The following is a 16,540-nucleotide window of genomic DNA, read 5'->3' on the forward strand; positions in this document are numbered from 1 at the left end:
TTATGGCAATGCTTCCGTCAAAATGTTTCCTATTCCTGTAAACATTCTGAATAATTGAAAAATTTCCTTACATATTTTCACAAAACTATTTTGCTAGAGAATATCACACTGGAGTGAGAGCATCCCACAAGTACATTTGTTAAATCTCATATTACCTAAACTTACCTGTTTTGTATGAATTGTATTATAAATAGTCAAGAGGGTATTGCATACACAGAATAATGTAAAACTTCATTGGGAAAACTTTAGAATTCACACAAAAATTCAGGGATAAAGCCTTATTAATTAGAAGTTAGGAGGAAAATCATTGACAAATAAACAGAGGTGATCTATTTACCAGCTCATACTCTTCTCAAAGAAATAAAAAAAAAACCTTCCAATTAACATACAGAACAGCTGGAAGGATTACTCTGTACTTGTTTCAAAAGGTGTCTTCCAAATCAGTGGCAATACTTTCTTATAAATATTATAAGCCAGTATCACAACTCCACTGTAATGTATCATTCCTTTTAAGGATGTGCTTTCAAGGAAAACCTGGCTTTGTTGTATAACAAAAAAATTTCATCTAAAGAAATGGGATATGGAATTTATTGGTCTCATCATTCCAGATGTGACAGTAACTCATGTGATCTGTAAAGTGCCTTACCAGATACATACAACATATGCCCACACTGAGATGCCTGAAATTTGATTGAAAAAGACCTATTAGCTAATAGGTCGATCAGGAAACCCCTGAAAATTTAAAAAAGAAAGCAAACTTATCACCAATAGCAAATTCAAGGCTACTGGCAAAGAAATTAAATTCATCTACAACCTCTATACCAGAGGTCTACTTTGTGCTTAAGTTGTACTTAAACATATGCTCATGACAGAGCTTACTGTAGAAAGAAAAAAAATTATGCCAGTTTGAATATTAATTTTCTCATGTGGGCTTCAAAATGATTAAATACTCAAGGTGAGAAATATAGAATATCTTTAGTAATAAGAAATATTTTCTCCTAAACAAGATACACATGTACAATATAGTACATTTTGCACAAAGACATTTTAGACTGTACAAACACATTTGCCAACTCTCGAAAATCACAGATACTCACAGGTTTATATGGTCAAATCTAAACAAAGCAAGTCTGACCTAACATCTCAAGTTAGCATAAGAATAGAAAATATGATGGGGGAGAGAATACCACATTCATTTTCACATCGACAAGTTGTCCATAGATGAGGTACACAATTTACAAATGAAAACTTCCAAAGTAAGGAGCTCCACGTCTTCTATCATTATTGTCGTCAGTCAACAATATGACCTACAATGGTATTTGTAACAGAGCTTGAGAGTGAATCATCTGCTCTACACAAAGTAAATTTATTGTTTTGGAGACGCCTACACACTTCCCCTACATGTGAATACGAGCTGACGACAGCAAGACCTGTGCTATTGAAAATAACCATGACCCTTGTCTAAGATTGTCTTTTTCAGAATGCATTGCATAACAACATTACAAAGTATGAACTTTAAAACATTTCTGAGAAGGGCAACGGTCACTTGCAACACCACTTAAGCACTATTGCACAGTTAATAAAGACAGGGGCTGTAACATAACAACATGGCTAATTCTCTTGGACCTTGAAGATCCTTACACCAGTACATGCATAACATCCTGGCCTAATTACACTAGAATATCTTTACTAAGATATCTTTTTTGATTCTGCAGTTTATCAAATTTAGCTTACAAAATTTCTATCTGAAACATCTGATTTTATATGATCTACTGCTTTCATGGTCACTCTACGTCATATAACCATTCAGCTTTTGTGAGCTTTGTTTATTCGCATCATGAAATGAAATTTATTACCATAATTTAATTTAATATTAATTTACGGTTAAATTTGTTTTGGGATAAATAAATGTATTAAAGTATTGTATTTGAAATATACATCTCTCATGCTTTGGAAATGAGCAAACAGTACGAAAAAAGTTTAACATAATTTCAACACATTCCTGTAGATAATAACCGGTAACCTTTATACAAGTAATAACAAGCAGTAATGGCACGTTAGTTAAACATGAATATAAAAAGTGAGATTTAAATTTTTCATGTACTACATATTTTTAACTTAGAAATGCCAGATCCTAAAATTTATTCAAGCAAAACCTGGCAATCTTCTTTCTTCATTCTCTTGGCAGAAAACACTTCCTATACCATTTAACTGGCTATTGCCAAATACCCATATTCCTCTACTTGCAATTTCCAAAATTAAAAGACTGCAGATTTTGGTTGACAATCGTTTGCTTTCTTATTAGAAAAAAGACATAAACAAAAAATAAATTAACATAGATCTCATGAGCTTTTTGTAGTCAATATTAATTATCTCCAAGACTTGTTGCTACTTTTTCCTTCTCACGTCTGTAGCACAGTAATGGAGTCCCTTCAATGCCTTACACCAATTTAAATTTCAGAAGAACATTAGGGGACATTCAAATTTCCATATCAAAAAATCCTTATTCTGGCCAAGATAAGAAGAAATGTGCTGCTTCAAACAGTAACGGACTGTAAATATTGTAAACAAAATTGAGGTGATCCAAATCTTAAGGCTTTACTTCTAGAGTGAATTTGGTTCAGCTTTTAAACCTTCAAATCCTTATTAAACCATCTAAAATTGGCAGTAAGTCTATTAAAGACATTTAATTCCCATTTAAGGAGATACAATTTGTATGATATTTTATATTTCATCTTGTAATTATAGAAATGTTGTAATGCTCCTCTGGTAAAAAGAGTAAGAAAGTGAATGAAAAATGGAAGGAAGAAACACTTAAGTTATTCCTATTAGGCTGTATAAAAAACTATAATTTTAGCAGGCCTCAACAATTTCACTTTCTTATTTTCAAAAATGGCAAATTGGTCACTCTTAAAATTAGACGGCATATTTAAATGTGGGTTAAACACAAAACAGCACAATAAAAAAAACACCTAGAATTTGGTATAAAAAATATTAAAAAAAAATTATTCCCTGCTGTGAAATTTTTACATTACACTGAAAGTGGCTCAAGTGAGGAAGGAATGGAAAATATAAGTTAGGAAATGCAAATTTCAAAGCAATATTTTGTGGTTGCAATTGCAAAAAAGCAATATGCAATTCACTGGCAGTTAATTGAATTCAAACATTTTCCTCCTTCAACCTGAGTAAAATGCAGTACAGTACTTGGGTGACTAATTAATATTAAAGGAAAATTGCAATTCACTTGCTACAGAACTGTAACCATACAAATAACTACCGTTTCTCTTACACCATACACCATCATGCTGAGAAAATAACATTTTTATAAACTGCTGTTAATCCTACCACTAAAAATCAGTACTAACCCACATATTGAAAATTAACAAATTATAATTTTTCTACACTTCAGTTTCAAGAAAATCTAAAACTACAATAAATTTTAAAAACTGATATCCATAAAAAATAAGCAATCTGTAAAAAATATTGAAGGTGACTTCTAAGATAGAATTTTATTAGATTAATTACAGATCTAAGACTATGTGAAGTTTTAATGGAATCTGTCGAAAATTATGGGGTAGCAGCCTTTAATTTTACAAAGTAGTTTAACCAGACCACTGAGCTCATTCATTTAGCTCTTACTGCATTGAAGTTTAGATTTGATCAGTTTTTGAAAATTTTATAATTGAGTCAATTTGAAATAAATGTTTTTTAAGTTAGAGTTGCCTGGGTGAGGCTGATGCTTTGCATTGTTACATTGACCATGGTTTCAGGCCAACCAAGCTGCATCTTTGGTGTTGTCATCTGGCAACATTGGAAAAAATGTGCTACTAGTCAATTCTGATGGTAATTTTCAATGAAATGTACAGACCAAACACCACAAACATCATATGCTCTGCTGGTGGAAGAAAATCCCCATAGCTACGAAGAATTTTGATTAAATCCCCCATACACAGTGGAACGTCATACAAAATTTCATAAATATTTAACAATTTTTCCTAAAATTTTCTTCAGTCTTATCAGTGTCTGGCTCCCTTAAACAAACTTTCTTCCTTCACCATCTTTTCATCACCACTTACAAACATAGATTTAATTACTATTTCTATGAAAGGTAATACAGTACTCAACAAACAGAATAAAACATTAAACAATCTATGATGAAATGCAAAGTGTATCCATATATTTAGTGTTACAGCAATAGTTTAAGGGTAATAAGCTCCATGTTACATTATCTGTTGTCCAGCCTGGGCCAGCCGTTCTTAAATCTGGCTTACCTTGAGCTTTACATGTGTTATGTAGCATCCTTAAGGTCAGGACTTGAAAGTCAACTCTCTCGTATTATACACTTGTGACACCATATTATGGTCTTACAGTTAGTTATAAATGATTTGTTTAACCAGACCTCTGAACTCTTTTAGGGTTCTTCAACCATAACCATTTTATAATTATTATACTATTATATTAAAGTTTAACCATACCACTGAGAAATCATTCTCAACTTCAAAAGGAGTGGGTGGTCTAATAATTAAAAATTACAATGCTTGAGAAATTATTAGCTGGATACACCAAAAGTGTTAAAGCCTTGCCAAATCCTTTTAATGGATTATTTCCATGGCTTGAGATATGGTACTGACTGAAAACTGGATATTTTTCAAAGTACAGTAGTTTGACCAGACCACTGAGCTCATTTATTTAGCTCTTACAGGGTTGATGCAAAGGATCTATTTTTCTGCATTCTAAGATTCGACCACATAGATTATTTGGCAGACAATCATAGGTCACGCAAGTGAATCAATTCATGGCAGGAAAAATGATCTCAATGTGGTACTTTTGAAATAAAAACACCACAGTCCCCAGTTGGTTAAATCTCTGAATTTTTTTTTATCAGCAGATTAACTCGTACATTTTTCTGACATATGTTAATGTTCGGTTTTAGGTATAGCATACCATTACCCAGAAGTTATATTCAAACTTGTATTGTAGTTGCAGCTTTGGCTGTTTCATCAGCATCACTGCACTTACTGCTTGCATGAGTAGGTATCCAACATATTCCAATATTTATAACACACACATACAGTTTATTGAATGAAAACTTCTGTTGCACTCAAAATTTTTTAGGACAATCACCTTGAAAGTCTTATAGACGTCTAATCACAGAAAATTACAAATTTTTGTAGTTGCATGCTTGTTATAATCTCAACTGCTAACCATACTACTGACAGTTCTGCTGTGAAAAGAGAAGCCCTTTCAGGTAAGAAAAACTGTCTTGTTTCATAAATGATCTGTAGCACATCTTACGCCATACTGAGATTGGGAGATGTCAGCATTAATTGAAGTGTGTGAACTTTTACACCTTCTGTGCTATACTGCGTGTGGCATATGATGTTGAGCGGTATACTCACAATTTTTTATATGAGCAGTTTACTCAATTTTTTATAAAGAGTAAACATTTATACAGATTCATACTTTACACAAGGGGGGAGCAACGACTAGAGGATTTGTTTACATTTAACAAATCAAAAGATACCTATGACCATCCATTTTTTAATTACTAGCTTAATCCTATATTCAATATAATGAAAATCATATTTCCAGTAACAATAAATGACAACCTACCCTTATGTTCCAATAGTGAGCAAAAGAAAAATTGAAAGGAAAATATTCTAAATATGTGCACACATCATGTTTGTTTAATCAATGCTTTTCTGAAATACACTGTTTACAAGAAGGCATTGGGCTACTATATCCAAAATTTTCTCACATTTTAACAGTTTTCCTCTCAGAAGCTGATTGTGACCATTTCACTGGCTAACAAAGTCAGATGATGCTTGAAAGAAGCTAGTGTGCTTTCCGGAAAGAACACTCACATGAAAGCTTTCACATCCCAGTGTAACAATAGGCAATTAATAGAAAAAGCCATATTCACATCAGTTTCTGTTCTTGAACATGTAAACAGGAAGAAATTACAGTATTATCACACAGCTCCAAGCGACCAACGACTGTGATAAACTAACACTCCTTTGGTGTGAATTGTAATGTATTGTACAGGATATTTTCTTTGATGTTACTTTTAATAAACAAGACAATTACAGCTTATAATTCTAAAGCACTGAAAACTTGCTTTGTCAAGGGGTTTATTATGATTATTACTGTTATTAAGTAGTTTATTGTTGTTAAGTAGTTTACCCAGACCACTGAACGAAATTATTTCAGCTTTTATAGGGCTGGCCTGAAAGATTTGTCTTTATTAACAATAAGATTTATATTTTATTTACTGTAAACTACACCCCTCTAAAAATCTTATAATATAGAGTTCAATGACAATTATGGGAATTTTGGCTAACTTCTTTAAGCTGATGTTTCTGAAACTTTACATTCGTTGTCAATTACATTTTGGACATTCACACAAAAATGTTTAACTGCGAGTGTTTTTCTACAATCTGTACACATTGATTGGATTAGGTTGCTATTCATCAAATATCCATGCTTCACACATGAGTGGCCAATTCTAATTAGGCCACATTCCATTAGAGCAGGTTTGGTTTAGTTACTATCATGTCCAACACTACTCTGTATGTTCTGTTATTTACTGTTTATAATGTGTTTCAGAGATGTTACAAATCACTAACGGGAATAGCCATGTGCGATCCTGACATAGTAATTGCAGCTTTATCAGCTTCATTTCCTTTAATGCCTACATGAGCAGGAATCCAACATATTTCTAAATTTTCGCCATCTTTGTATAATTTGCAAAGCAAATCTTTTAATTTGCTGTGCCAGGTTTTGGATTATAATTTTGATGAGTTTCTACAGCACTTCTAATCAGTAAAAATTACAAATTCCAATTGTTTTAATAGCTAATCCTATTACACATAATTCTGCTGTGAAAACAGAAACATTGTTAGGCAAGAAAAGTTGGTATATTTTGTTGGATGATACAGCTCCAAATCCCATGCTTTACAAAGATTTGGACCCATCAGTGTAATATATTGCATAGTGGACCTTTATATCTTATTCTACTGCAAGCTGTTTACGATTTTCTGGGGGTATATGCATAGTTTTTGGATAAATATCTGGAGGGTGTACAAGTTCATATCTTTATGCATAGTTTGTCATCTGCTGTTGACTGAAATCTGGAAAATCACTAAACACAGGATTGGTCATGTATGTTCATATTATATCTATTGAATGAATAAATCAATGTGAAAAAGGGGTCTGATGGTCTCTCAATATCTGCCACTTACTCATAATAATGGTTTTTAATGGAACCACAAACCAACAGTGGGAAAGGCTTTGTCTGATCTCATTACAGTTGACCAAGCATATTTCAACACTTCAACCCATTTCATATAAATTATGAGATGAGCACTGTACTTATATTTGTTGTTCTAAAAACTTTTTTTGAAGAGTAACACTAAAGAGCTGTAATCATGGTTATTCCTAGTTGCTGTACATTATAAATTTTTAAAATGAAAAATAATAAGATGCAGGTAATACTGCTGACAAGTCAGCTATGAAAACAAGTGTTGATGTAATAGGAGACCTGACTAATTTTATTACAACATACTGCAACACACCCTGCCTCATTATGATGGAAGGGATCAACTGCAAATCATTTCAGAATACAACCCTCATGTTACCATGGGACCACTTTGGTGGTAGTAGCGTGATAGTTGCAGCAATACAGTAAATAAGTACTGCAAAAAATATTCAGTATTAAAAACTACTGCAAAACATACCCAATTAAAATCAAAATAATATACTTCCTAACAATTACAAGATTTGTACTTCTGGGAGCTTTACATATCCCAGTCAAAGTATTGAGAGTTACTAAAAATGTTCTACTCATATTTCAAACTCTCAAAAAGGTGTGAACAAACTTTCAATTTTAAATCAGTAACAAGAAATCTCAGTAGAACTAACAAATCAATCCTTGCTATAGCACTCTGAGCTCAAGCAAACTCACAGCCACAGAGTTTTGGATCACCTCAATGTAAATGGGAATGAGATGCTACAAGGAACATGACACACAACATTATGCCCACACATAGATACAATGACCACAACCATTTAATGGCTAATTACCAGAATATATGGTGAAATTAATATCCTTAGATGTTACTGTACTCTGCTGTTTTGAATACATAGGCAAAATTCTTTCCTTATGCTCATAGGCAAATGTGAAACGTGTTAAATCGTACACAAAGAGATGATATCGACACCTTAGTTATACATCAAAAATACTTTCTGATATAGCAAAGTTGTTATAATGACAATTTCACTGACTTATTCTGCAACTTTCATGATTCAATAAAAAATATCACTAACTGGAAGTCCAAAGAGGGAATTTTGGATAAAACACTGAACATGAATACACACACTCTGAAGGACCATTAATGTATAAGAATAAATTTGGGACATATAAAATAAAATCAAATGTTAAACCTATAAATGCACAAAGCATGAATGAAATTAATTTGAATGCACAGCTTTGTGGGCTGAACCCTTGGACCTCTGCATATCATTTATTATCATTTCCCCTGGAACTTTATACAGATGTAAAAACCTGGGACCCTATAGTCATCTAATATAAGGCATTCAATTACAGAATAACACAGCTTCAAGCTGACACTTCAGGTAATTCCCCGTTTTTAATTCTGCTTAGTAATTAGACTTAGCAGATGACAAAAATTTCCTTTTAAGTCAGCTGTAATAGACAAGAAAAAAATATCAAAATACACGCAGACTTTTCACTTCATACAATAAGTTCAACATATTGCTTGACAAAGGATTAAATTACCTTCATATATTGACATCATAAAGAATTTTACACTGTTAAAGAAGCTAAGTCAGCAAAATTTAAAATACAGTATATATAAAAGAAAACAGTATAACAGAGAAGTCAAAGAAAAGTAAAAAAAAAAATCTTAAAAGCATCTGACACTTGATCCCCAATGGGCAGGCTTTTAGTAAGCACATCCAGTCCATATGCCCATTATGCAACTGTCGCACAAAATTTTTTTCATATTTCATTTTCTTCCAATGCACTCATATACATTCTGGAATGATAGCTTTCTTAAAAGAAATTAAAACACACGAACCTGTGCGTCTGCAAAATGTTTCATTGTTTATACACTGTCAAATGTACAATGTATAAACAAATCAATAAGACATATACTGTATATAGATATTAAAAATACATGTACATGCATGTAGGTTACAAGAAAATCTTATGCATATAAGGTATACTGTACATTTTTATGGAAAGTATAATGTATATGACAGCATGTATGAATGCTCTGGTAAAAAAAGTAATGTACTGTATATGCATGTTCATTATAATTTTCAAGGAGGCCATCTGTTGTAGGAAAGAAAAATTACAGTATTGGGATATGGTTATAATATACTATAAATAATAGACATCATTTAAATAAAATTTACCCCAAGAAACCTATTTTAAGACAATTTCATATTTTGCCCTAAAAAATTTCAGAAGCTCCCTATATTCCCGCACTAAACCTTCATACACCAGAAAGAAAACTTAATGACAATCACTGGTTTTTGTTTTTGCTTTTACTAAAAAATTGCCAAAATATGATGCTTTTGGATATATAATCATATCATACAGACCTAAGCTGATCATGGGAAATTCTAATGATATTGAACAATGGAATAACACAAGAAGTTTTATGCTGTTATAAATACTGTACAGGCTTCGAAAGTTGGGGCAGCCTGAACAAGGGGTTATGTGCCACAATGGTACTGTGGCCAAAGTTTGGGGCAACTGAGCTGCTGCTTTGATGCCATCATCTAGCAAAAAAGAAAGTCAATTCTGATAGTACTTTTCAATTAAATGTTATTATAACAAACAAACATATTGTACTGACAAAATTTAAATCATATACTCTACTTGGCGGGGATGATAGTTGCAAATCCGTACTGTATATAGTTGTCATGAAACTGATATTTTTGTAAAATACTTAGTATGTACATAGTAGTAGGCCTTATTAATCTGTTAAAATTTTTTTTTTATTCCTTTTGTTGTTTTAATGGCCAACCCTGTTCATGCTACAACTGATAGGACCACTAAACTACCGCCTTATTTAGCTTGATGGAATAAAACCTTTACTGTACTTGTTACTTCTCTTATGTGTTTGTATTTGCAGCTGTTAACTTCATACATATTAATAGTGTGTGTTTAGTTAGTAGATGGATTATTCTGTAGAAGAGAGATTATAGTGAAGAGGGTTTGGGTATTTATCACCAGTGCTTCACTTACAATGACCATGTTTGTGTTTGTGGGGCATGGTATGTGACAAAAAAAATATTTAGAACTGGTTTTGCAAAATAAGTATCAGTTTTTGTGTCATTTAGACAACAAAGAATTAACAATCACACACTTTCACTGTAATCACATTACTGCCACAATTTTTATATCAAACATTCTTATGCAGCATAAGAAAAACTGCCAAGACACACACACACACACACACAGGTTAAGAAATCAACGTTATACTGGAAACTCAGTTACTTTTGCTTTCAGTTCCAACTTTGCTTCCTTGATGGTCACACCTGTTCTGTCTTTTTTTACATTAATAATCTTCATTCTATATTATATATCTAAAAAAGATTCTTTAAAACACACATTACAGTTTAATGGGTAGAGACAATTTTTGACAGGATCAAATTTTGAATTTTTTTTAAACTGGAGTTGGTATGTTTGGAATTTGCTCCTAAATTTGATCAGGCTTTGAAATGTTTAGTTGTAGCAATTAAATTCGATCTTTTCTACGTTTTGAATTTTTATTTTTCTTAGTAAGGATAATGTTGCATATTACATGTATTATGCTGACAAGCTTCTGTTACCTACAAACAAATCCAATTTCTTTTCATTTTTAATACTGATGACATTACTTTTCCCTGTGTTCTATTCATGAAATTATGGTTAACAGGCTTGATATCTAGCTTTTCAACTTTACTGTTACACAATGGTGATTAATTAACTGCCATAGTTTTAATCCATCTACCTATGAACATTTCCTTAGTACCCCAAAACTAGTTTCCATTTCTATATCTAGTACTGGAATCCTTTAGCTACCTTCTAAACCAGAAAGGTGTCATATTCAGCCAAGGCTGGATCTAGGTTATCATAAAACATTTTGTCCTAATATGTCTCCAAAATTTTGAAGCAGACTTGCTAACAGAGTTCAGTTCAAAGATGACCACCACAGACAATCCTAAATTTGTGAAACACACACATAAGTTGGCTTCCATATAACGTAGGAAAGGCATAAAGTACTTTGGTACTTTGTATTTTTATGATTTCTGTACTTTCACAAAAACATACCAATCGTCTCAGGACTTTTCTCACGTTAGTTTATATTTTACTTTTATTCATGCATGCAACTTTCTCTTGTCGGCTTCAAGAATGCTTGCATAAACCAAATCTCAGCTTGACATCACTGTATGAACACAGAAAAGTCTTCCTGTGCAAATGAATCATTCTATGCAAATTTCTGATATCATAATAATAATAATAATAATAATAATAATAATAATAATAATAATAATAATAATAATAATAATAATAATGATCAGGTGCTATCATCAATTCTTCAAAGATTTTTTTGAAGAAGACAATACTTCACACCCATTTTGTGCATGTTTAGCTTTCAGATTAAATTAGGTCTATTCAAAGCCTGGTTTTTACTAATTCTCCTACTCTTATATGTACTGATTTAAATATATGTTGGAATTTAACATTTAATATGTAATATATTTAGCCATTAATATTTTTATCTAGGTAATTCCCATTTCCACCATAATACAGGAAAATGCACTAAAACCACCACTTCCAAGGCTGTACATGAAATTGAATCTAGAAATGCATGCATAATTATCATTATCATTATTATTGTTGTTGTTGTTAGATAAGTTAATGAAACTTTTGATGGGCTAACCTTCATACACATACAGAATGTTCATATCATCTTTGTGCACTCAAGCCAACATCAGACCCAGGGAGTCTTGCATATGATCTTCATCCTGTTCAACCATGCCAGTTACTTGAAAAGGGAGGTGAGGAGGCAGCCAGCAAGCGTCGCCGTTATTCATGATTTAAGAGCATTCAAACGTATTCAGGTCAATGCTGGATTGTTAATGAGCAATTAATTCTTGTAGTACAGCATGCAAAGGATGGCATAAGAAAGAATACTACCAAAGCTATCTTAGATATAGCAACAAAAATGATAAAGCAATGTGAATCAAATTTAGGTAATTGCTTTCTGATACGCTCCACCCACAACAAGTGGTTGGGAATTTGGGGAAGCCTTGCATAAAATTTCACATTAAAAACTGCTTATGTTAAACCATCAACTTAAAATTCAGTACCATAAAACAAAGTATTTTAACTAGTCTCACATAAAAGGTAACATTTACCAAATAAAGGTCTGATCCCTCAACCTTAGGGTGTGCCCACACTACAGGAAAACTTGTACACAATTGTTGGCAAATTATCACATATCACAACCAAGTTGACAAGTTAATGACCATAATTGGTTATGAACCTTTGAAAAATGCTAGATAATTTTGTAAACACTGGTTAGAACTACCCAGTTGTTGACACTTATTAAACCTATTTGTGATATGTGTTTAATTGGTTATCACCTTGTGTTTACAACATGTTTTAGGGGTGGATGCACCCTTAGGTTGACATGACCATTGCTTGAAGATCTTACAAAGGCCAAGAAGAACAGGTTCTTGAACTTGATCTCATTCTCAAGGCTTCAATTCTTCTTCAATGATCATATGTAGCAGTGTGATAGATGTATGTACCTAAATACTATACAACTATGCTGCTGGATAGTATAAGTTATTTCAGCAACCTCCAATACATGTCAAAATCCTAGTTTTTATTTGCCCTCAAGTAAAATTTAAACTCACTACCACTGTATCATTATTGTTTAGTATTGTAAGTCAAAATCTTAACTTGCACAAAGCTAGCCCAAAACTATTAGTTGAGGCAGCATTCAGCTGATGTAATAAGCAGAAGACTATCATACTGAATTACTTTTTAATAAGACCAATAAACAGGGCTTGTCCAAATGTAAAAATTGAAGCAAGGTCAAGTCAAACAAGTCTGACAGCTAAGTAAGATGAGACTAAGAAACAAATCAAAAGTCAACAGCAAAAAAAAAAAAATGTAGGAAGGGCTGAAAGGACACTGATAAGAATCTTCAGTATACAATGCATAGCATGCCACGCACTGTGCACTATCTGGTACCCTCCTACAAGGTATAAAACACAAGCTGCAGGTAATTTCTAAAATTACAAATATTGATAGTATGCTCAGCACTAGCTTTCATCTGCCTCAACGTGATATGAATCTATAATCACTGCATGATGGTGACGTGACACATGCTTTTAACTGCAGCACTGCAATGATCATCAGTGCATATACTTCTTTTAACACTGGAATGTTATAGTGTAAGTGGATATGTGGCAAATGTACCTGAATAACATATAATTATCACTAGCGTGAAAATGTGTTATGTGAATTGGCCAGCCTATTAGAAAAAATTGTTCTCAGTTACCATTTCCCAATTCATTATTATTTAAAATAAAACTATTAAATTTCAAGTAGACTTAAACATTATTTTAGGTGATATACCTACAACTGTTATCAATGTACCACCAGAACCAGGGGTAACATAAATCTTGAATTTCACTTGATACCAAAAGCCAAATTTAGATCTTAAAAAACCTATGTAGCAGTGTAAATGGATATGTATCAAATGTATCAAAATATTGTAAAAACAGTCTGTAACAATGAGGTAAGCCAAGAGATATGGGTAATGCATACCACTATATTGTAATAGCTTCCCCACCCATCCTCAGCTTAAGAAATGATGCTGGAATGGGTTTGATCTTGTGTGTATGTGTACACACATACACATATACACTCATATGCATATCCACAGGCACATACAGATATATAAATCTATATATACAGTACTTTGTAAAATGTTGATGCAAACACAAGCCTAGCCTGGCCCGTAATACTATAATGTATTATCAATTTATGGCACACAAACCTTGCCCCTTTCACAGTTCCTCACTTTAAGCAGTAGTTCATGGCCATTTAGTAACATCACTCACACCTAAAACCCATTACAAGTTTGCATTTAAATATATGACAAATTTCATGACATAACTACTGTATTTGGAAGAAAGCAAGCAAAAAAAATTATTAAAGATAACCATACATATGAATGACCAATACCAAAATTCTTTTTTGAAGGTCAATAGATGTAACAAGAAATAAGAATAATATAATTAAGAGTTTATACTGAGAGAGAGAGAGGAGAGAGAGAGAGAGAGAGAGAGAGAGAGAGAGAGAGAGAGAGAGAGAATCATGGAATTTTGATAATTTCGTAAAAAATACAGAGGGACTGGAAAACCAGGAATATACTACACAGTATATAAATAAAACTTTCATAATCTATATATCTATACCTATTTACTACTAAATATAGCATCACATGGCTGAAAAGATTCTAGTGCCAATACTAAAGAGCAGGCACTCTTTTAAGGTGGGAGTTTAGCCAAAAGCTTGCTTCCATTCCATTTTGTATCTTACTGCACACACTGGAGAAATTCTTATTCTCATGACATTACAGAAAATCAGGTAGCCCAAGGAAAAGGCATTAAACAATCCTACACGACCATGCCAGTTCCACTGCTTTCATTAACACAACCCAGATTTGTCATCATATTTGAAATGCAAATCACAGACCATGATTTTTTAGGGTTCAATATTACAGTATTTCAAAAAACAACAAACCTACATGCTTCCAAATTGCCTGTGATTATCTATGTATCAAAATAACACCTTCCCAGAGTAACAATTTTGACTGCATAATGTCACTAAGTCCACTTTTATTTCCATATATAATTCATTTTTAAATAAACAAGTTACCAAGATGGCAAAACATCATTTGTTCTGCATCACACTGGCGATACACAATGGAAGCACCCTTCCTAAAGACATAGCCCTCATGTCAATCAGTACAAACTTCTAGTCCACATCATATTTGCCATTAAGCCTCTTTCCACTGCTTAAGTCAATGAGCCTACAGGTACACTTTCTAAATGAGACATTTTGTAGTTTATCTTGTATTGCCTGAATGACCTATACGGTGAGGAGGCACTTTTATCCATTTTACTTCTGAGACATCACATTATTCTTAACGCTTTTGGCCATACGTGTCATTTACATGTATATCAATATTATTTCACCTTGATTAAGTCAATTTTTGAAGATGCACTTTAGTTCATGAACAACATTGCCTGAATTCTTTGCAAAAGTCATGATGCTTCTAGATATACCCTTAACAATGCAATACAGCCAGAAACACCTCCTGAGACCAACTCTTTTTTTTATTTATTTTTGTTAATAGTGCATTACTGTATTCCTCAATAATCTCATAATTTCACATCTCAATTCTGCTGCATTGGTGTCTCAGCAGCAAGCCTTTGCTTGAATAACACAGTTTCTTCAAATATCAATTCCTTGAGTTTCTCCTTTGGAAGGTCATCGAGTTCCATTTCAAACTTGAAGGGTTCTTCAGCAACAGGCTGAAAAATGAAGATCAAAAATCTAAATTTAGCACCACAGAGTATGTGTATCATATATTATTTTTCTAAGGATTCAATACAGTAACGATTGTATACTCTAAACAGGTACATTACTGCTAATGCAAAATATTCTAGCAACAATGTTATCAAACTCCCTATAATATCACCTTATTAACATCAAATAAAACAAAACTTTCTATAAATTCACCTTATTAATATAAAAAATAAAATTTCTATACAATTTTCAGTTGGCCACATAAGAGATAAAAGTTATATGGAAAATTGAGAGAGAGAGAGAGAGAGAGAGAGAGAGAGAGAGAGAGAGAGAGAGAGAGAGAGAGAGAGAGTGTGTGTGTGTGTGTGTGTGTGTGTGTGTGTGTGTGTGTGTGTGTGTGTGTGTGTGTGTGTGTTTCTAACACATCTAATTTTAAGTTAGTTAGTTATAAATGATTTGTTTAACCAGAAGCAAGTTTATGGCTGAATGTGTATAAAGGAAAGACACGCAAACTCATACATATATAGTGACACCTCTACACAAGTAAGGGTTAGACTACTGAATTCTTTGCAACTGAAAATTTATGCAAGTCAAAAAACTTTTGGAATCCATAAAAACAATTTCAATCCCATTCAGTTTTATAAGAGGAAAAGTTGAAGATGCTATGTGTAGACTTTCACAAATAATTCATCCATGCATGGTATATAAATAAAATGTATAAATAATGCTTATCAAGTGTATTTCAGCTCACTTTACACTGCTCTGAACAGTAGAATGGATAAAAACAGCTTGGCCTAACAACGGCACTATCCAAACCTACAGAAAAGCAATAAGTTCTTTGATGAACCTCCAAATAGTTATGTAACAATATTGTTGCTGGTGTTAGTAAATTTGTTTAAACAAAGTTGTCTC

At 32.7% G+C, this 16,540-nt stretch overlaps 1 protein-coding gene across 1 annotated transcript in view; it reads right to left on the reverse strand.

Annotated features, from left to right (window-relative positions):
- Positions 1-219: 219 nt before the first annotated feature.
- rl (Mitogen-activated protein kinase rl) overlaps positions 220-16,540 on the reverse strand; it is a 77,079-nt gene continuing 60,758 nt past the window's right edge. The window contains exon 8 of the mRNA XM_067098604.1: positions 220-15,633. Within this exon, the coding sequence (XP_066954705.1) occupies positions 15,496-15,633 (138 nt within the window). The 3' untranslated portion in view covers positions 220-15,495. The remainder of the gene's footprint in view (positions 15,634-16,540) is intronic.

The sequence above is a fragment of the Macrobrachium rosenbergii genome, chromosome 55 (genome assembly GCF_040412425.1).
Source record: "Macrobrachium rosenbergii isolate ZJJX-2024 chromosome 55, ASM4041242v1, whole genome shotgun sequence".
In the NCBI taxonomy this organism is placed as follows: Eukaryota; Metazoa; Arthropoda; class Malacostraca; order Decapoda; family Palaemonidae; genus Macrobrachium; species Macrobrachium rosenbergii.